At 42.5% G+C, this 22,571-nt stretch overlaps 1 protein-coding gene across 1 annotated transcript; it reads left to right on the forward strand.

The window, feature by feature from the left end:
* The first annotated feature begins 9,087 nt into the window (after nucleotides 1–9,087).
* LOC124134101 (very long-chain acyl-CoA synthetase-like) lies at nucleotides 9,088–22,278 on the forward strand. The gene is made up of 11 exons (XM_046498749.2): nucleotides 9,088–9,237; nucleotides 12,650–13,027; nucleotides 13,343–13,453; nucleotides 13,643–13,852; nucleotides 14,602–14,760; nucleotides 15,970–16,094; nucleotides 17,289–17,480; nucleotides 18,312–18,405; nucleotides 18,727–18,925; nucleotides 20,675–20,772; nucleotides 21,371–22,278. Exons 2-11 carry the CDS (start codon nucleotides 12,667–12,669, stop codon nucleotides 21,685–21,687), a joined length of 1,866 nt encoding a protein of 621 aa, XP_046354705.2. The 5' UTR covers nucleotides 9,088–9,237; nucleotides 12,650–12,666; the 3' UTR covers nucleotides 21,688–22,278.
* Nucleotides 22,279–22,571: the final 293 nt, after the last annotated feature.

A 22,571-nucleotide genomic window follows, 5' to 3' on the forward strand; every position in this document is an offset into this window, starting at 1 on the left:
TCAGATTAGATGTTTACAATATTGAGTAAAAGTGTTCATATACATGAACCACGTATCCCTCAATTAGCTTACTACATGGGACAGAATACATGAGCATCGTACATGGGAATTCTATATTTTCCTATTGTTTGGGTATTATATGGTTATGTCAGTCAGATGGAAATGTAAATATGTTTCCCAAAGAACTTAGAAATCGGTCTATAAATATGTTCACGTTATGAATATTACAAAACTTTCAAGACTTCAACCATAAATATATTTATCTCTACTCACTACGGAAAACGTAAAAACATTTAATTAAAAATCGACTTGGTTTACTAGATCTATTTTTAAATGAAAGAAGAAAACTGTCCATTGAAAAATCGAAACAAATAATGCAATATAGAGATAGAAAATGAAATTCAGTTTGTTTGTCTCTCCATTTTACAATGATCTTCGAAAGAAATGTATCAAAGACTATTTAATATCAATGTCACCGATAAATACTTTTGAATCTATTCTAACGACAAAGGACGAATATAATACTGGTGTAATCAATTTGTCTCTATATTTTAAGCATACATTTGCCAAAAGCAATGAACTAATTAAACTACCTGTATATCCCTATGTGTAACATTTGTAATTATATTAATATACATAACCTTATGTTGTATATCATCTTCCCAAAGCATGCGAGTCCACTAGCCAAAATCAAAGCCTAGTTTCTACCCTTGCCACATCAAGGCGACTTTTCTTGGCTCGACCCACACTCCGTCGCAGTGGTGACTCAGCATAACACCACTGCCACAGGCTAATTTGCATATCACGTGACCGGACTTTTCTCTTGTTTGTAAACAAACGCGCTTTTTCAGAAATCAGTATAGAACGGACTAATGTAAGTATTTGGGGGCGCTTTACATATTGTTTTGCATAACTATATAGATATGCTACTACAACTGCGACAGTGAGTTGCATGACAATATATATTTATGCATTAAAGTGACCGTGTCGCTAGCTCTCCATTGCGCTTCGATGACAGCACGTGGAGCCGTACAACCAATGTAAACATAGGACAACTACGCAAAAAACAAGTAGATTTTTACGTATTTGCATACTTTCTCATGAAAGTTAACCATTCTTTGACATTTGTTTATGAAAATGTGTAGACTTGTCAAACATGAAACGGATGAAAAGCATATGCAATATCTTAAATGGACTGTGAAAGATGTGACGAATCGTTACATGGCGCTGGCCTGTGGCAGAGGTACTATGCTAGCTGGCTGCCGGCCGCATGGAACTCTGGGTAGGAGAGTGGGCTCGACCCTGGCGCCACTTTGCGTAGATCACAGTTGTGCCCCTCTTAATGAAAACGCGATATCCAATCAGATCGCTGTTCTTATCTCGTATAGCTTCACAAAGATGGCGACTACCATAGGCAACGACCTTGTCGATCGTATTACGAAAACATTCGCGATTTAATCCCTGACACAAAAACATAGGCAATCGTTGGGGGTTTTAAAAGATGAAAAAGGAATATTCGTGTCAACAAAGACAGGCAGCGGTAAATCACTTTCATGCAAAGGTGAACCAGTCGTGGATGTTGATTTTGTGAAACGTTCTCTGATTGGACTATCGATATGTGCGATAGTCCAATCATATTTAACATAGGTTGAAATAAGACTTTGAGCAAAAAGGCTAGTTGACACCCTTGCCTCGGGAAGATGGTTGTATATGGGCCGGAGGCCTTTTGTACAATAATCTTCTTTTCACTTTAACTTTGACTATCACGAGTGTTAAACAAAGATTAGTGGAACAACTATGCACTGTCTTGAACCAGTTGGCCGCCTGTATACTAGTAGTAGTAGTTGTAGTAGTAGTAGTAGTAGTAGTAGTAGTAGTAGTAGTAATTGTGGCAGTAAAAATAGTAGTAGTAGTAGTTGTAGCAGAAGTAGCACTAGTAGTAGTAATAGCAGTGGTAGTGGTTGTAGTAGAAGTGGTAGTTGTAGTATTAATAGTTTCAAGTAGCAGTGGTAGTAGTAGTTGTGGTGTTGGTGGCGGTTTCAAGTAGTGGTAGTAGTAGTGGTGATGGTGGTGGTAGTTGTAGTAGTAGTGGCAGTAATGGTGGTATTTGCAGTAGTAATAGTCGTGGTAGTAGTGATGGTAGTAGTAAAAGCAGTAGTAGTAGCAGCAGCAGTAGCAGTAGTAGTAGCTGTAGTAGTAGTAGTAGTAGTAGTAGTAGTAGTAGTAGTAGTAGTGGTAGTAGTAGCAGCAGTAGTAATGGTGGTGGTAACTTGATTGGCCATTTGTCACACAGCTGCATGTCAGAGAGGAAATACATTATGTGAGATTTGCTCTGTGGTACATACGTGGTGGCTTTAACTGGTCTCTTAACGACTTCATCCTCTGCATGTATCATGTGACGCCTATAGGAGAGTAATATAAAACTAATGCCATGCAGCTATGGACAACACACGGTACATCTGTACCGACGTTTCGGAGTAGTCTCCAGTTAAACAAGTGACAATGAAATTTGAAGCTGCACCGAAAAGTGGCCACATTTGTCATAAAGGTGTTCATCCACAACATCTTGCCATTAATATACGATCTGATTGACATAGATCAGAAACATTATGCTCTCCAAGTTCTCGAGTCCCTCCATTACGATGGTTTATATGGCAGTACTGTTCGAGGCTTGTGGTGATGCCCGGATGGGTGTCGGCAGTTAGCATGTTCAAGTACGCGCATCTACAGAGATTTATTGTCACGCAACTTCCGGTTCCATGGAGTGCTCCTACATACAGCAGCAAGTTTGCTTTCACCAGAACAATAAAACTCAGTCCATGGACGTCACGTGGAACATAAACAACGGAGATTGTGTCAGGTAACACGAACGGCAGTAAAATTTCATATTCATGTATGTAAGGGGGCAGTTGTACAAAACAACCTTAGCTCTAGGACTGACACACGTCTATGTTAAGGTATACGGGCTTCGACTGCGTTAGCGCTATTAAGATCGCTTTGTACATTCGTAGAAAATCTGTAAAAGTCTCGGGGGCATGGGTGGCCCAGTCGTCTAAGGCGCCGCGATTCGCTGTGCAGAGTTGTTGGTTCGAATCCCGGTTCGCCCCGGAATCCCGGTTTGTCAGCACCATACTCGTGCTCGTGGGTTTCACCGAAGTGGTAAACGTCTGAGACCTGCATCACTTCGGGTTCACTTTAAAAATCTCACTATCTTTTCAGTTTAAAAACAAACCATCATCCGGGTATTTACAATATTTGCGTGAGGCCACATCCCTCGTTTCAGCGCGACGGATCGCTATAAACATGGCTGACCGAAAACGTTTGATGTCCGAAAACGTTATAATCCGACGATATAATTTTCCGCTAAATAATTTTCTTGAAACAGTTTGGTTCGAGAATTGCTTGGGTTGAATAAAAGGCGTCTGAATTTTTTTTAGGCCTACCAAGGTTTGTCGGATGAGCAACACGAACGAAAACAGTTCCCCGGCAACGTATTGGGTCAAATGGTGTGATGGTCGAACTCATTTCCCGCAGGACTTGGTGAACGAGGACGCAAAGCTGTATGTATGTGTAGTTTTGATATCAGTACACACCAAACACTTATCTCCACCATCAACGTAACACGGAAAATCCTACTGGGCTCCAAGTATCCTTCAGCAGATTCATACAATACCAGGCCTTGTCATCACGCTACTGTTCGGCCAGTGACGGCGGAGTTCCCCTGTATGTTAACGTTCACAGTGACGCGAGCAATGTATCAAGATTAATGTAAAAGCTGTGTTGTACACTAATTCCCCCGCCCGCATTGTCCAGAGCACTATATTTCACTGTCCCTAGGGAGCCAATAACTCTCGGCAGTGGCGTCTCTGTAACCCCAACAACACACCAATTTTCCACCTGGTTACATTCCGTAAATGGGCAATCTGTTAGCCTTGCCATTCCAACTTTTTTATTATCCGCATGGTCCATTCGAACCTTTACTTGAGTGTATTGACTATCCGCGTATCAGATATGATCGTGTTTAAGGACACAGGCGAAGCATGTGTCCTTTAGCGGATATTGTGCATTTTTATTCTGTGTGACTGTGTGTCGTGGTCCCTTGAGGTGGTAAAACATGAAAGACTTCAAAGAAGGAACGTTTTGCACAATGCATTAAAGCTTTGGATCGCCCATTAAACTGTGTATTACGATTTTACATGAAGATTAAAGACTTCTTCAGCCATATTCCCCTCCGGCACCTCCTTTACATGGTAGTCTGCTCGACGTGTTAAACACAGACGTGTAACAGTTCGGCATCGTTCACGCCATTGCTTAATCACAAGGAGAAAATCACGTCATGAGAAACTTAGGCTAGGGACATGGAACGATCTCGTTGATTGCTGATTGACTGAAAAAATGTCTCTGACAAGAAATGACTTTTCTTACATAATGACAGAATTTGCACAAGTGTCCTATACTGGGCTTCTAATCAATATGTGAAAGTGATTTACTCCTGAATGTCAGTTTAGGTGAAAATGTCAATACAAGGTTTTCAATCTTAATCTGAGGGGAATTAGCATTGTAGCCTCCGTGCACAAGTTCCTAGCTCAACCAACGCTTTCGTGAACGTCGACTTTACCGGGTTAAGGCGTCGTCATCTCTGTCGTAAATCTGTGCCAAACCGCCGGCTTTCCTGACAAGTACTGAGACTATGTGGATCTCATTTGTCCTGAATCCATCAAAATCATTGTCCAACAGCTGTCAGCTGGTCATGCAAACTGGTGCTATGTCAAACACTCCCATTCAGACTTTGAACCGAGGCAGTAGCCGGACTATGCACTACGTTGAATCTGTTACGTTTTATTACGAGATTATTCAACGCGTGTATTAATTAACGGTCGGGACTTAATACATGCATCATCTGTATTTTGTTAAATGTTAGCGTTACAGCTTGGTATCTCCTATTAAGTTAGAATATATCTATCCATGTATCTATCTATCTATCCTTTCTGTCCATCAGTCTCTATATGTTGTTATGTGTAGGTAATATTAATGGCTTTGGGTAGTGTTGAAGTTGTATTTGTAGTGGTTATCGGTAGCTGCAAATTATTGAAATGCCAGTAAAATGTCGGGTACAGTCGTAGCCAGATTTTATAACAGCTGTCGGCGGCAACGGAATTTAGAGTCATTCACCTCTGGTTGTTTGCAGACATGGCAGCCTTAATCGTTCGAGGAGTTTCGGGATGGAACAGTTTCTGCAAGGGTGGCTGTACCTATATAGGAGCGACAAGTGGTCGATCCGAGGCCTTTACACCCTGACATGTGTCTTATCCACTTGCCAAGTACGGATTCAGTTGTAAATTCCGAATTCCTACCAGCTTCCAGCACTAGTCTGGTTTCAAAAAGGGAGAAGGGCCAGTTTCAAGACATTCGACAATGACAGAATTATGGACATTAGTGAGTGCACTCGATTTTAGGGCGTGTTACTAATTGCTGCTTCCATTATTTTGACCCATTGTTTTGCCTTTTGCTGTAAACCTACAACTGAATGTTTAAATATACTTTGTTGATTATCCATTGATCTTGTGTGGTCATTTAGCGATTTAAACATTTAGTTATCTAGGTTAACCTTTGTGTTTCAATTTGGAATAAACCTCGCAACACTGTACACTCTCAATCCCAATAGGGGTTCGATCACCGGCCGCGTCATACCAAATGGCGTTAAAAGAATTTTCTTGTTGTAACCCTGTCTGGCGCTCGGCAATAAGGGGCTAAAACAAGGACTGGTCGGCTCGGAGTCAGTATGCTGCGTCTGAGTGGGGTATTCATGTTTAACTGCGGCATGGTATCTCAGTGAGCTCGCACTATAAATCGGCATCAGTCCGGACAAGTACAAACAGCAATAAGTGCAATAACCTTGGACGCGACGTTAAACCCAATTCACCTCACCTCACCTCACTTCACCTCACCTCACCTCACCTCACCTCAACCCCAATAGGTTTTCAAAGGACCTGCTGATCAAATAGAGGCAACACAAGAATGGTCCATCAGACACGATGGTACGGCGGCATGGGGTAATTCCACACCAAGGCAGACTTTCCTTTGAAACTCACTAAACCAGCGTTAAAATACCTGTTGTCGCGGCCTCTGATCTCATGTGATATCAAAGCAATGCAAAATATACAATACCAATTTAAAAGCACTTCAAAGACAGTTGCAGTCTACAACGGAACGATGCTCTTTGGCATTTGAATTGATGAAAATGTCTTGCCAGCTACAACCGTTTATAGCTTATGGCGGATAGTTCTGATGTTCCGTCCAACTTTTGAATCGTAGTTTGAAGTATGTCGAATTCATCGCAAGGTATTCTAGTTTGAAAACAGTGTCCAGAGCTAACTTCATCTTGACCAGCGTGACGTCATTACACATCACATCAGCAATCGTGTCAGCGTTACACACACTCCGGCGCAGTGATGACTTAGCAATATGCCACTGCCACAAGCTAATTTGCATATCACGTGACTATTCTCTTGCTTGTAAACAAACGAGCTTATTCTGAAATGATAGCAGTCGGGCATAGTGAAAGCCGTTCAGTGCGATTTACAGACTGCTTTGCATAATTTGAAAGGTATGCTATTACAGCTGTGACAGCGAGAAGTATGACAATGTATCTAAATACAAAATAATGTTCCCATCTTTTTCTATCCGTAGGGCTTCGATGTGTATACAGTCACTGTAAACAAAGGATAAATAGACTAATGGAAAGTTGTTCACGTTTGAGGATATTTCCTCAATGAGTGAGTAAGTGAGTATTGTTATACGCCGCTTTGAGCAATATTCCAGAAATATCACGGCGGGGGACACCAGAAATGGGCTCCATACATTGTACCCATGTCGGGAATCGAACCCGGGTCTTCGGCGTGACGAGCTTACGCTTTAACCACTAGGCTACCCGACCGCCCTTCTCAATGAGAGTTAGGGACCAACCATTGAATATTCTGGGGAAGGCCTGGGATTTTGTATCGAGATTAGATATTTTAAGATGTATTTTCTTCGAGGCTGTCAATTTCCTCTCTTTTTTCAACACTCTGAGGGGCGGTCGGGTAGCCTAGTGGTTAAAGCGTTCGATCGTCACGCAGAAGACCCGGGTTCGATTCCCGACATGGGTACAATGTGTGAAGCCCATTTCTGGTGTCCCCCGCCGTGATATTGCTGGAATACTGCTAAAAGCGGCGTAAAACCATATTCACTCACTCACTCATTCAACACTCTGAAGCATAAATGATTTTCCTTATAAAATCCCATCACTCACTCACTCGGTTGAGACGAGCGGGCTCCGCCATGTGCAGCAAGCTCTACTGAAATCATACGGCTCATGTGGTCTCACGCGGCGCCAATACAGTCCGAATTATCTCCCTTGAACACGATTCACAACAAGTGGATTCATCATCATGACTCCAATACATAGACTTTTAGTTATATCCTTGTGTTAAGAAGTTTATATTTTATATTGTTAGCATTGTCATCTAGTACGTGTGTATATACTTGTCCCATAAGGCAACTCTTCTGCTAAATCTCTCAATTTCTTCATGTGCGAATCCATTCTTGGTACCCCCCGCAGTGACTTGGCTGAATATTTTAAAAGGACGTAAAATCAACATCACTAGTTTTAAATTTCAATCACCTGTTGTCATGTTTGCGGTATGTGTTAACATTGTAGACATAACATAAACACCTTGTTTTCATTCCATAAATATGAAGTTGTTGATTCTCACTAAACCATGCTTGTCGTAAAAGGCCACTATGCTTGTCGTAACAGGCAACAAACGGGATCGGATGGTCATTCTCACTGACTTGGTTGATGCATGTCATCATATCCCAATTGTGTAGATCGATGCTCATGATGTCAGTCACTTGATTGTCTGGTCCAGACTCCATTATTTACCAAGCGCCGTCATATAGCTTGAACATTGCTGCGTGTAGCGATAAACAACAACAAACAAAGAAACATATCCTTGATATGAGTCCCCAGAGGTCTGGTTCCTAGTAGCATATGCTGGTTGTTTGGGGCCACTAGACATTGCTCGTAAATATTAACCACACATCTCTACTATTTCGACTTTATCACGAGCATATGTTTATGAATCACAATCAAACAGTGATGACACCAGGTGTTTGCGAAAAGGTGAGAGTATTCTATTTGCAATCATAAGACATTTCCTTATTTGAATCGTACATTAATTTTGTTTGTTTGTTGTTTAACCCGCACTCAACAATATTCCAGCTACATGGCGGAGGTCTGTAAAAAGTCACGTCTGGACTAAACTATACAGTGATTGACATCGTGAGCCTCGATCTACTCAACTGGGGTCCGATTGCAGGCATCAACCAAATCAGCGAGACTGATCACCCGATCCCGTTAGTCGCCTCTTACGACAAGCACATACAGATTGCTGAAGACCAATTCTAACCCGATATTTACAGGGATAAATAGCCGTGCGCTGATTACTCCCTGAAGACATAATAGAGCATGCTTTTATTAACACTATTTTATAAAAAGTTTTATATAATGTATATCTACAACTGTATAAAGTATGTAATATACCTGTAATTGAGTCCCAGATTCATCGTTCATTGTATATGTGATTGATGAATGGTATGCAAAACCAGGTGTATTGCTTTTTTGAGAGCGAAATATGATATTGATATAAACATCAGGTTGTCTCAGAAACATTATGTAATATTCAACTGCTTCTCAAATAAAGATTGCGTTATTATTATACTCTTTAACGATTCCGGCGACACACGATTTTAAAATAATTAATTCTTTGGTTTAATAGCTCCCAATTCTATCCTGGAACATGATTGTCTGTAACACGTCTATAGGTGATGATGTGATACCATCTTTCAATATTCCAGGAGACACACAAATATTTTGTTGCCACATATTATACACAAATGTTGCTCCCTTTCTGTCCGAGTTATAACCACTACATACGTTACAGCCACTACATACGCTACAATCACTACGAGATTTAGCTATTCCTGATTCCAACACACAAACTCACATACGGTTTTTGATGCACCCGACAAAATAGGCGTTATAGAAAAGTTAAGCTGTATTTACCCTGCCCTCGTTATAACGAGTTAATCTGCGTGTGACACTTGGTGTACAAAGCCCCAGGCTGCAAGTTATGCGGTGGTGTGGTGGTCGGACCAACCCCTCAGCACAATAACCAAACGCCGTGTAAAACCGAGGTAAGTGACAGCTGTCTTCGTGCATTAAGCACGATGTACATGCATACTTCTAACCATAGACTGATATCAGACCTAACCATTTCCTTGCTCTATTTTAGTTTGTAACCTTTTACTCCCCCCGTCGAAGATAAACTTGATTCAATGCTTCAAACTGGGTCAGTAAAAACAGGCTAAACCAGGTTTAGTTGATTTGGACCAAACACACGAATGCATGTGTTTTCACTTTCAGATGCCGTTAAGATGCATTCGTTGGGATATGACAACGGCTATAGATTGCTACTCATGCATTTTTTAATCTAGTTCATATAGCATTATTTATACACCCCATCGGCAACTTGTCCTGTTTTTGAAAGAGTCAAGCTTAGATGAATGTATTTTTGTTGGTCTCCCGCTACGCACAGCGGGTCACAACAACGCATACTTCATACATGTGATGAACTGATATCCATGACGCGCATGTGGCCTGTACCCTCTCTAGCGTCACGTGGTCAGGAAATTATCAGCCTTTGCAATGGAGGCTAATTGTTGATATTTTGTGATGTTGTTTACCTCGTGCATCCTCGCTGTGCGTCCATGCGTCATGTACTAGTATATGGTCACGTCTAAATGGTCACGCTAACTGTAATGGCAGTGGTTGTAGTAGACGGAGTAGGAGGAGTATTAGTTGTAGTAGAAGTAGTAAGAGTAGTAGTAGGAGGAAGTGATCACCAATAGTAGTGATTGTAGTAGTAGTAGAAGAAGAAGAAGCAACAGCTGTAGTAGAATCAGTAGGAGTAGTAAAAGCAGTAGTAGTGGTAGTAGTTGTAGAAGCAGTAGTAGTAGTAGTAGTAGTAGCAGTAGTAAAAGCATACGTTTTAGTAGTGGTAGTACGATAATAATGATGATGATGATGATGATGATGATGATATAATATACCGCAATTCGTTTACCTCATCCTCGATAAACAACATTAAATTCTATTATCAAGTGCAGATATCATACACTGCATGAAGTGAGGTGAGGTGAAATGAAACGTCGCGTTCAGGATTGTTGCGCTTATTTAGGACGTGCATGCACGTGTGTGTGTGTGTGTGTGAGTGTGTGTGTGTGTGTGTGTGTGTGTGTGTGTGTGTGTGTGTGTGTGGAGTGAATACCCCACTCAGACTTCGAGCCGACCAATCCTTGTTTTAGCACCATGATGCTGGGCGCCAGACAGGGTAACAACAAGTACCATCTTTTAACGTCTTTTGGTATGACGTGGCTGGGGATCGAATTCGCGACCTTCCGCTATCCGGGCAGACGTCCTATCCACTAGACCACGGAGGCGGTCACACTGCATGATCGAGCATGTTTGCCTAACAGAAAGAAAGTATAGACTTGAAAACTGGATTTGTCAAAAGGTTACACGTTATGAAAACGTTACTAGGCTGAAAACAGTCACTGAAACTAAAACGTAAGGTCCAAAACATGATACCCGTTGGTCAGGTCATACGCGGCTGTAATTTCAGATCCCACTTGTCGGATTCAGTTCGTGCATATAATTGTAATGTATCTGGGTTTAGTCAGGACCAGCATCAGGTGTATTACGCATTTATCCTGGTCGTCACAACTGCCGTATAAAGCCAATCAGCATCCCAGGTCACCGTGACCTCACAGGACAACCACACAGAGGTGGAATACCTCTAGTCACCCGCAGGGAGACATGTTAAACGATAATATCAAAACGCTTAAAAAACAAATCCCAATCCGTCATGGGGCTTCTTACAATCCGTACGCCAACATTCATATAACTACAATGTGAAGTGGGATCTCACCCGCGCTTAAGCAATCTAAGCTTGATACCCATTATACAGTTTTCCGTAATTCGAGCATAGTGACCTGTGGAGCACAAAATGTCATTTCCGCGACTTTAGTGAGCTCGACTCAGTGTTTGCAAATGTAAGGGTATGCGTGGGAGGCGTGGCCGAGGCTGTTCTGAGATATGCAGTGTTTACTCTGGGTCTGTCAAACACTATCGTGTCACCTGAACATGTAGCCAGATTAAGGAATCCTTACACATTTTAAGTGATGTTTATATGGCACATGTAGGGTCGTTAAAATACAAAGTCATCTATTAAAATCATACCCGTGAAGATCCGGGATAGAATAGGTCTTCAGCAACCCATGCTTGTCGAAGGTGACTATGCTTGTCGTGAGAGGCGACTAAGGGGATCGGATGGTCAGGCTCGCTGACTTGGTTGATGAACGTTATCGTATCCCAATTGCGTGGATCGATGCTTCATATAGCTGGAATATTGCTGAGTGCGGCGTTAAACAACATGAAATTGAAACTATTAAAATCAACGTTATTTGGACACCTTTCATAACGACTGACCCCACGGGGATTCCGGATTAGACCAGGTCCCCAGAAAACTATGCTGGTCGCACAGACAAGAGATGATCAAATGGATAGGGTGATCAGGCAGAGTGACTTCGTTGATAATGGTGTGGATCCTTGTCAACATTATCGATCACTGGATTGTCTGGTCCAGATTCGATTATTTACAACCCGCCGTCATGTACTTGGCGGTAATGTACTCATGTACTATAGCAGAGTACGGCGTCCAGTCACAAACAAACAAAAGAGTTTCAAGTTATCACATCATTCTTAAATGTCAAACTCATTCGTGCAAGATCCTAAATTCAGATTCACTACCCCTCTCAGAGCGACTGAACTGCAGGGGTCTGCTCAGTAATGTAATCTTTTGAGAGCGGCGTTAAACAACCAACCTTTCAACAGTTTTGACCACTGTTAATTTTGGGACCTGCCGACAAGGAGTGGCAATAAATATTTGCTTTCGCGGTGACACGGTTGCATGAACAAGAGGCATACTATTGTGATTTGAAACCTTGTGTTTACCAATCAGATTCGAGCATTACCCAAATTCAAAGTAACACACAGTTTCACATTCGTCGCACCCAACAAAGTAACACCTGCATTATATTGTTATCGGTTTCCAAAATACAACGAACATTTTGGCTGATCACGGATCATAGGTCCTTAATTGGCTAGTCGTACAAGTCATGATACAGGCCCGCGAGGAGGAGGTTCCGGAGCGGAATAGCAACAGGGTCTGGTTGCTGCAACGTGTGATTGTTTGCCAGGCCGAGTCGATTATACACACACTGCCATGACATGGATGGAATATATGACCGATAGGACAGTCCTATGGTTCCATGGTTTTTACTCTGGGGAACGATAAAGAAGTGATTCAGTGTGATTATATTATCACATTAACATTACCGTGTCCAGGGTATCCTTATTAGGAGGTTCGGGGGCCTACTTGTTAACGCGTCTTCTTGTTACACAGGTTCGATTCCCAACAGTTACAATATGTGGGAAATTGTTAAAACAGCGATAAGCTCTTTCCACTGTATGTCCTTCACTTTCCAGTTCTCAAGCACTTGACGATGATTCTGATTGTGGTCGGCACAGTCCTGGCGACTGTGATCGCCGTAGTCGCTGTCGTGATGATCACGTGCCCGTGGGTGAAGTATGACGTTCAGTATATCAAGAAAGGAATCAAGCTCATCACAATGCTCAAGAAGAAGTTGCGGTCGCGAGAGTATGCTGTGGACTCTCTGGAGAGGCAGGTGCGCGAGCGTCCCAAACAGACGTTCATCATCTACCAGGACAACAATTACACCTACGAGTTCGTGGACCAGAAAGCTAATCAGATAGCTCGGGCTGCCCTCAAAGTGGGACTCAAGGCTAAAGATGTTGCTGCAATCATGATGCTCAATGAACCAGCTTTCCTATGGACATATTTCGGTAGGCATGATTTACAAAATGCTTCATAAAATAATCATTGTGAATGTGAACATTGGTTTAGGCACATTATTCCACCCTCCGACAGGATAATTCAGCTTTCCGTCATTATTGGCAAGATATTACATAGGGTGGTCGGTGATTTGGAGTTTGTTTGACATCCATACCATGCCTTCTGTCACCCTCTATACCTCTCACGTCACCTTATGTTAGGATATATTTTTGTACTACAGCAATTTCATTGATTAGGAATCTATACTGAACATTTTTTATAATATTTCCACAGTAATAATTATGCATTTCCCCCTATTGTTTAAGGACTGCAGAAGATCGGCGTTTCCGTCTCTCTCATCAACTACCACCTCCGTCACAAGTCTCTCGCCCATTCCATCACCAACTGCAAGCCGAAGTTACTCATCGTAGGTCAAGGTCAGTGTATCATTGATCCCAACAGAGGTCAGTTTATGTGCTGGAATAGTATCGCATGTGGCACGCGAAATAGATAGAGTGGGCTGAGTCTGGCTCCTATTTGGTGTATTAGTGTATTCAGGCCAAAATGCTTGGCAATTCCCTTTAACGTACACAGACGATAACATATTTTGTGTTCATTCAAACTAGGTGATGAACTGTCGTCTGCTCTGAAAGAAATCCAAGATGACCTCGGCGACATCCGGATCCTAACGCATGACGCAGATGTACCCGGCCTGAAGTTCGAGTCCCTCGGCAAGCTGACCGAGAGTGAGTCGAAAGACACAGTCGACTACAAGCACAGAGCGGAAGTGACAGTCACGGACGTGGCATCGTTCATATTCACTTCCGGCACTACTGGTAGGGACATGAACTATTCAGTGTGCGCACGCACGTTTGACGTCTGATCCCTCATCCATTCACCGTTTATATATGTAACTGTTTTGGACTAGGGAGAACAATATATTCCATTGGATACAGCCCCGATTTGCTGAAAAATCTACTTAAGTCACTTACTTCCAAATATATTATACCCTATGTCATAGAAAAGGAACAGTAAATAAGGATTCCAGTTTGAAACAGAAAACTTATTAAGGTTTTGAAAAGGAGATGTCAGCCGCAACTGTCACCTATTTTCGTTTTCGATAACAACATGTTTGTTCAACGCATGAGGCGGGTCATAATAATGTCTAATCGTATTCGTACAACAACCAATATGCAGTCAAAATTCATTAGCTTCAGCTGATGCAAGTTGTCGAAGGTGTCTTAGCATGTTAGGCAGGAGTATAACGTATATCATCCTGTTATGTGGAGGCAGGCTATAAACTCCGGATGGTTTTTGTTTGCTGATAACATCTCATCCGTCCTAGTCTTGTATGCCTGGTGGGTCCAGAAGTGGAGGGGAGAGATCCGGGATCCGCCTGTGTGTTCCTTTGTTGTGATTGTTCAAGTGGTCATTTCCATGGTTCAAACACTTCGTCCGGGTTACACAAGGCTAATAACATTTCCATGGGATTGTTTAATGTTAACGTGTGATCATACAACAACCCACGCTATCTATTTCAAACTACCAATGAGATCATGGTTTCAGAGTTCTTTTATTTCTCTAGGCCTACCGAAACCAGCGATCGTTTCTCACAAGAAAACACTCTTCGCCTTGACCGCATTCTCTGTGTTTGACTTCAATGAGAATGACGTGCTGTACGAGGTGCTGCCCCTGTATCACTCGGCGGGCCTCAACCTCGGCGTGCTCTCCGTCCTGAACGCGGGTAGGTGCATGGACCTCTCCCCGGAGGATGACCTCTCACGCCACTGTTTAGGCTTGCGGTTATGTTGAGTGACAGTGATTTGGGTTTCACTTCCAGCTTTACCATTTAATAATACTACCCACTGTCTAACATTGCAGTAACACTGGAGATCCGGGTGAGGGTGAGTAAGTGAGTTCGGTTTTACGCCGCTTTTAGCAATATTCCAGCAATATCACGGCGGGGGACACCAGAAATTGGCTTCACACGTTGTACCCATGTCGCGAATCGAACCGGGTCTTCGGCGTGACGAACTAACGCTTTAACCACTAGGCTGCCCGACCGCCCCTATCCGGGTTAGAATTGATCTTCAGCAACCCATGCTTGTCGTAAGAGGCGACTAACGGGATCTAGAGGTCAGGGTCCTGACTTGGTTGATGCATGTCATCGTGTCCCAATTTTGTTGATCGATGCTCATTTTGTCAATCACTGGATTGTCTGGTCCAGACTCGATTATTTATGCATCGCCGTCATATAGCTGGAATGTTGTAGAGTGTGGCGTTAAACAACAATCAAGATTCATTCACAAAGGGCTAAAGACATGTAGAGCGTCACTAACTCTTCTGGTCAGTATAATTCACAAAACATAAACAGTTTCAGGACTTCCATAAATGTATTGATGACTCGTCCATTAGAACGATATATTAAAAAACCCTTAATGTTTTATTGTCTATCATTCTTACTATTTCTAATGGCGCGGTGCGGTTGCCAAGTAGTTTAACCGTTCGCTCGTCACGCCGAGGCCCGGGTTCGACTTCCAACAAAATCCAATGTGAGAACCCCATTGTTGGTGTCCCGCGCCTGGATAGAGATATAATAATGCCAAAAGAAGCGTACAAGCATACCTCACTCACTAACCCAAGCAGCAGGCTCCTATTCCATTATGCCACTGGATACTTAGTCTGTCTTACAGACCCTGATACAAATATAATTCAAATACAGCCCATGCAAGTCTATAATGTTCGGCAAGTCTAGATTACTGCAGTATCAGCAGTATCTGAAAATGAAGAGAGTCACTGGGCTCCCTTTTATTATATTTTTGTTAAGATAACTGAACAACTGCTTTTTCTGTACGATATGTTCATTTCAGAGACTAGATGTTAGTCTACTGGATACTGTTCAAACCGGCTCCACGAGTCGGAGCATCTCTGGTTTTCACTTATTCTGCTGCAGGCGCTGTCATGGTATTACGGACCAAGTTTTCCGCCAGCAACTTCTGGTACGACTGTCGTAAACACAACGTCACAGTGGTGCACTACATCGGGGAAATGTGCCGGTACCTCGTCAACAGACCAAAGGTACAGTTAACATGGGATCTTTCACCCTTAAACAATTCACAGCAAACAACACAGTATGTTTGTTGGTTTGTTGTAGCAACGCTAAGCCATATTTCAACTTTATGAGATGCTGTAGGGTAGCTTATAGTATTTTATTTTATATTTTGACACCCGTTTTTTCACAATTAATTCCATTAAACAAACAATCAAGCGACGAAAGTTGGTTACTATCTAATAATCACGGGTGGCCTATTCGCTTTGCAGAGTTGCGTCCCTTGGGCACGCCAGAAACCTATGGTTGTGGGTTCGAACCCCCCGTTTCGCCCCGATTATGTTTCTAGGTTTGTCACCACCATACCCGTGCTCGTGGGTTTCACCGAAGTGGTAAACGTCTGAGACTTGCATCACTCCAGGCTTTCCTCCCACATTAAGATGACACTACGCGATATAACTGAAATACTATTAAAAGCGGTGTTAAGCCCAACTCACTCACTCACTAACTACAAGGCAGAAATTACAAGGTAAGAGTGAAGAAAAAATTTGTATTCGGACATGAACTATTACAAAACTGACATTTCTAGTGAGGTCAATGGTTATTATTAGATAAAAACAAATTTCGTCGTATGAATGTGTGTTTAATGGAAAATAATTGTGAAAAACGGATGCAAAAATGATAATTGACGGACTATAACAGTTGAAGCGTTCGCCCGTCGCGCCGAAGATCCGAGTAAAGCCCATTAATGGCGTCCCGCCGTGATATTACTGGAATATTGCTAAAAGCGGCGTAAAACAATACTTACTCACTCACTCACTCCAACTTTATGACTGATTCTTGATAATTGATTCTGGACCAAACAAACCAGTGATTGATATAGCAACGCCCCACACCGCCGGGATATGGTGACACACTATCAATCAAGTCACCCAACCTGTCCATTTCGTTGCTACGTACGACGAGCATAGGTTTCTGGGGGGCTTTTTCTAACCCGGACTACCCACAACATAGCAGTAAAAGTATATGTCAAGAGGCGCGTTGGCGGACAAATTCGTTTTTTGGGGGTATAACATTATTTCAAAAACTAAATAATTTTTACATTTTACTGTCTATTGATAGATAGTAACATATTAACCGACTGCATGTCAGTAAGCATATGATGGGGTATGTGTCAGGAGAAGAAAATGGTGGACCTTAAAATTATTCTGTATTTTGCATAGACCCAGGAAGATGGGATTCACACTATCCGGACAGCTGTAGGCAACGGGCTGCGAAAAGACATCTGGGAAGAGTTCGCGACAAGGTTCAGGATACCGCAGGTTCTGGAGTTCTATGCAGCGACAGAATCACCAGTAGGCTTCACCAACATCTTCAACAAAGTTGGCAGCGTTGGAAGAGCCTCGCCACTGACGGTAAGAATAGGTGAGGTGAGGTGAAATGGGTTTTAACGTCGCGTTCAAGATTATTTGGGTTTACGTCGCATAAGATTATTGCACTTACATAGCGATGTGCATGCACGTGTGTGTGTGTGTGTGTGTATGTATGTGTGTGGGTGTTTGTGTGTGTTTGTTTGTGTGTGTGTGTGTGTGTGTGTTTGTGTGTGTGTGTGTGTGTGTGTGTGTGTGTGTGTGTGTGTGTGTGTGTGTGTCTGCTTGTAGTAGATACCATCTCGCAGTATAACATGAATACCCCACTCAGAAACAGGACACCGTCCAGTCCTTGTTATATGCCCTTTATGCCGAGCGCCAGGCAGGGTATCAAGTACCATATTTTAACGTCTTTTGATATGACGCGGCCGTAAATCTAACCTCCGAAAAAGTTCTATTCAAGTTTCAATGTAAGGTGAGTGAGTTCGGTTTAACGCCGCTTTTAACAGTATTCCAGTTATATCGCGTCGTGTCATCTTAATGCGGGAGGAAAGCCCGAAGTGATGCAGGTCTCAGACGTTTACCACTTCGGTGAAACCCACGAGCACGACTATGGTGCTGACAAACCTAGAAACATAATCGGGGCGAAACGGGATTCGAAGCCACAATCAAAGGTTTCTGGCGTACCCAAGGGACGAAACTCTGCAAAGCGAATCACTGCGCCTTAGACGACTGGGCCACCCGTGCCCCTTCAATGTAAGGAATCAAGATTTGATCAGCATCACAATTGTTGACGGCGACGGCAAGACATATTGGGTATCGAACCCTGGTTCGCTTGAGCTAAATTTTCACCAAGTATATGTGTTCATTTTACAGAGCTTGCTTTTCCCGGCTGTTTTCGTTGAGTTTGATGAGGCTACGCAGACCGCAAGGAGGGACGCAGGTGGACGTTGTATCAGGGTGGGGAAAGGCAAGAAAAACACATTCATAATATGCGCAAAGAATACAAAACTGCTTGACAGAATTTGATGTGTTTTGATGGGGTTTCACATGCAGTCCTATTTGTGAGTTGTTGTTACTTCAGTTTGTTATTTGTTAGCTTCTAGAAATTACTACATACGTTTGCCTATTGCGTACGGCATGTGCAATAAAAATGCATGTATTATGATGGCATTAATTTGTAGGAAGGGGTCAACACATAAGGGTCTCCCCGACTGAATATTCACAAATATAGTTTTCTTTTTGACATACGTATAAAATATTTTAGACTCACGTTTGTTTTTAATTTCAGATCGCGTAGGGCTCCTGATTTCGCCTCTAGATAAAATCAGGACATTTGAGGGCTACCATAATCGCCCCGTAGACAACGAGAAGAAGCTGCTCCGTGACGTCTTCAAGTCTGGTGACGTCTACTTCAACACGGGCGACCTCTTCTACGTGGACAACGAATACTTTGTTTACTTCCAGGACCGCACTGGAGATACGTATAGGTCAGTAGTAACTCTACAGTAGGTTCCAGACAGTGCGCTGGTTAAGTTGAACACCACTTTGAACAGTATTCAGTTTTATTATATTATAATGCGAACATTTCGCCATATTCATTGGCCTAGAAGCGGCCCCTTGTCTTTCGACAGTAACGCATATAGCCAGCACGTCTGGTCTTCCAATTTACAGATTGACTTGAGTTACTAAAAACAGAATGTGAACTACCCGGAAGAGGTATTCCCCAAACCTAAGCCAATTAGATGTCTGTTTGTTGGAACTTCCTAACGTTATTGTAGCTCACATAGATTCCAAGAGTAAGTCGGTTTTACTCTCCTTGTTATATAATAAAACCTGTAACAAATGTCTGAGGTTTTATGGTCCGAAAAAAGGAAAATTGACCTCGGACTAGTACTTCGTCCACAGTACCGAACTAAGATAAATTGTATAATTGTATGATATCATGGAGTGACAGCGTGACGTGGAAGGGAAACCCGAAGTGACGCATGTTATAGACGTTTACCGTTTTAGTGAAACATACGAGCACGGGTATGGTGACGGCAAAACAAGAATTATGGCTGGTTTGAAGTGCAAAACCTTTTTTACCTCCTTTCTTTAAATTTCCTCAGGAAATGACATCCCAATATATAACTGCATCGTGCACGGAACAATCAGGGGTTACTAGCTACCAGTGTTTCCCACAGCTCTGTGGGCAGTAGGTCCTCGCCGCTTGTAATAGAATCACGAAACATCGCGATGGTAGTTAACGAAGATAGCTGCCTGTATGTTAATACCTATGACGTGATACAAAATTTTAAAGTATGCTTTTCAAGAAATAGCTATTTTGCTTGCGATGAACATCATCATTGAGTTTTGATCACGTGTTTACTCTCCGGGTAATCTTCGGCAGGTTAGGTGACAATATTTAGGTTATATCAGTAACGTGTGCAGCTTTCCTACATTACTAGCACGAACAGAAAGAAACAAACGGGCTGGTGTATTTAAGCGCTTTTGGCCAAGTTTACTGCTAAATATAACCTCTCGCGATCACTTGACTGTCGATTCTTGCCCGGATTATAACCACGTGATCAGAACTCAATGATATTTATCGCTAGCAAAGTGGATATTTCTTGAAATGCGCACTTTGCAGTTTTTGTCATTAAAGTAATTAATACTCCTTTTCGGCGGAATGTCTTGTTTCCACTTCTAAATATTAGCTCACATGGAGTTATCTTTGTTAAATTAATCATCGCGATATTTCGTGATTCTATTTCAAGTGGCGAGGACTATGGGAAGTTGACCTATCCCCAAGTTGAATCCCATAGGTATATATAGCGAAGCGTTAAAAAAAAAACCCAGCTCACTTTTAGCTCACTGGATTCGCTCGTCACGCCGAAGACCCGGGCTCGATTCCCGACATGGGTACAATGTGTGAAGCCCATCTCTGGTGTCCCCCGCCGTGATATTTCTGGAATATTGCTAAAAGCGGCGTAAAACCATACTCACTCACTCACTGGTACCGAAGCTTTTAAAATTCCTGTTCTGGAAATGTTCACACAACTCTGGATTTGTGAACAGCGGGGATGAGGTTTGGAAACACCGATGTTACGGTTTGCTTATGGGCCCCTGACCTAAATTTGCGAATATTCATGAACTTTCTGGTGAGCTACAGAGTCTGTTTGTATGGTTTGTTCAGTAATGATAGAATCGGCTCACCATCCTATAGTGTTCTGATACAAAGTCCACATGTTGTACAGGTGGAAGGGGGAGAATGTGTCGACTAATGAAGTATCCAATGTGCTGTCCACCGTCGACTTCGTCCACGATGCCAACGTTTACGGCGTCACTGTTCCAGGTACGACCTTACAAGTTCACCAATATGTTTGGTGTGTCTGTTTGGGTTTTTTTTGTTTTTTTTATGAAACATATTTTATTGTCCAAAAAGACAAAGGGATTGGCCACAAGTGCACCACGTAATACCGCCTTCTCCCTTGCTGTTTAACGCCACACTAAGCAATATTTCAACCATACGACGGTGATCTGTACATAATCTAGTAGGGACCGGACAATCCAGTGATTGGCATTATGAACATCGATCTTCGCATCAACTAAGTCAGACAGCCTTACCGCTCGATCCCGTTAGTCGCCTCTTTTGACAAGCATGGGTTTACCACACATCCGAATCTTCACGGGGACCAGTATCCACTAGGCTCACTGTTGGTATCGTTAACTGGAACTCCTTTAACTCAATATATTAAAAGTTGAAGTAATGATGAGTGATTATTGATGCATAAGAAATCTTGCAGCCATTGGCGGTGAATGATGGACCTTTGGCGATAATATGGCCTAATGTCGAAAACCCTCTCGCCTACAGACAACTCGATCTTTATAAAATGTTTCCATTGACTTCGAGTTATAGGGTATCACTGTTGTCTTCGACTGTTCATCTCCAGGTTGTGAAGGCAGGGCAGGAATGGCTGCTATTCATCTGAAGGAGGACGTTCAACTTGACTCTAAAGGCCTGAAAGATATCAGTAGGCATTGTGCCCAAGAACTTCCGTCCTATGCACGACCCAAATTCTTACGCGTTCAACGACAGATGAGTCTGACAAGCACCTTCAAGCAGCAGAAAGTTGACCTTATTAATGAAGCATTTAACCCTACGAAGGTTGACGAGCCTCTCTACTATTTTGACAGTAAGAAGAATGCGTTTGAACCAATCAGTGAAGACATATACGAGGACATTGCAAATGGTCGGGTAGCTTTGTGAAAAGGCTTCGAGTAGTTACTTGGTAAAGTGAGGGGTAGGTTGGTGAGCTATGAACCCCCAGGCCTTACTGTAACCCGTCCTGTCTCACAACATAAGCAGTGTTGTCGGTCAGTTACACCGGAGAGATTATCTCCGACCATGCCAGGTGAATGGTTCAACATACACCACCTATATGAAGGCAACTATTCTCATACGTGAGATCCGTGTAAAAGACCTTGAGCGTTCACATCCAGCGGTATTGTAGCAAAATGTCCGCGTCATTTTGGTCTGATCAAGGGCGACAACAGGATGAAAGTACATTCAGAAATATCCTCGCATCTTCGCAAAAATAACCTTCCATAGTTGCAGTAACGATGTCTAATACCCCGTTCACATGCACAACATTTACTAACATAAGTAATTTTGCACATGTGTAACTATATACACATGTGTATATGTAAATGTACTATGCATTCACGTGAAACTTAACTTAAAGGGGAAGTGTACACGCAAAAATCACTTTCTTTCTTTTTCTAAACAAAACGCAATTTTAGAATTAATTAGTATCTGTGTTTGAAAATATACACTCATTTTTTTCACAGTGAAAGTAGGAAGCTCACAATAGTGTGAAAATGATATGCCGTCATGAGGCCTTCGTTTTTCGAGCTAAACAGGCCTGAGTTATCCCCCTTAGATTATGACGTAATTGGTGCCAATTCAACTGGGTCCCTGTCTATTCTCAACGCAAAATATATCAAGGACCAGTTTGCGGTTAAACAACATGGTCTACGACACACTCCGGCGCAGTGGTGACTCAGCATAACACAATTCTGGCTGGCATCTGAGACGCTAGAATCACAAAACTGTACCTACACCACGTGAAGCGGCTCTAACAAAGCATGATG

Source organism: Haliotis rufescens, unplaced genomic scaffold (assembly GCF_023055435.1).
Source record: "Haliotis rufescens isolate VD_foot unplaced genomic scaffold, xgHalRufe1.0.p SCAF_1, whole genome shotgun sequence".
NCBI classification, from domain to species: Eukaryota; Metazoa; Mollusca; class Gastropoda; order Lepetellida; family Haliotidae; genus Haliotis; species Haliotis rufescens.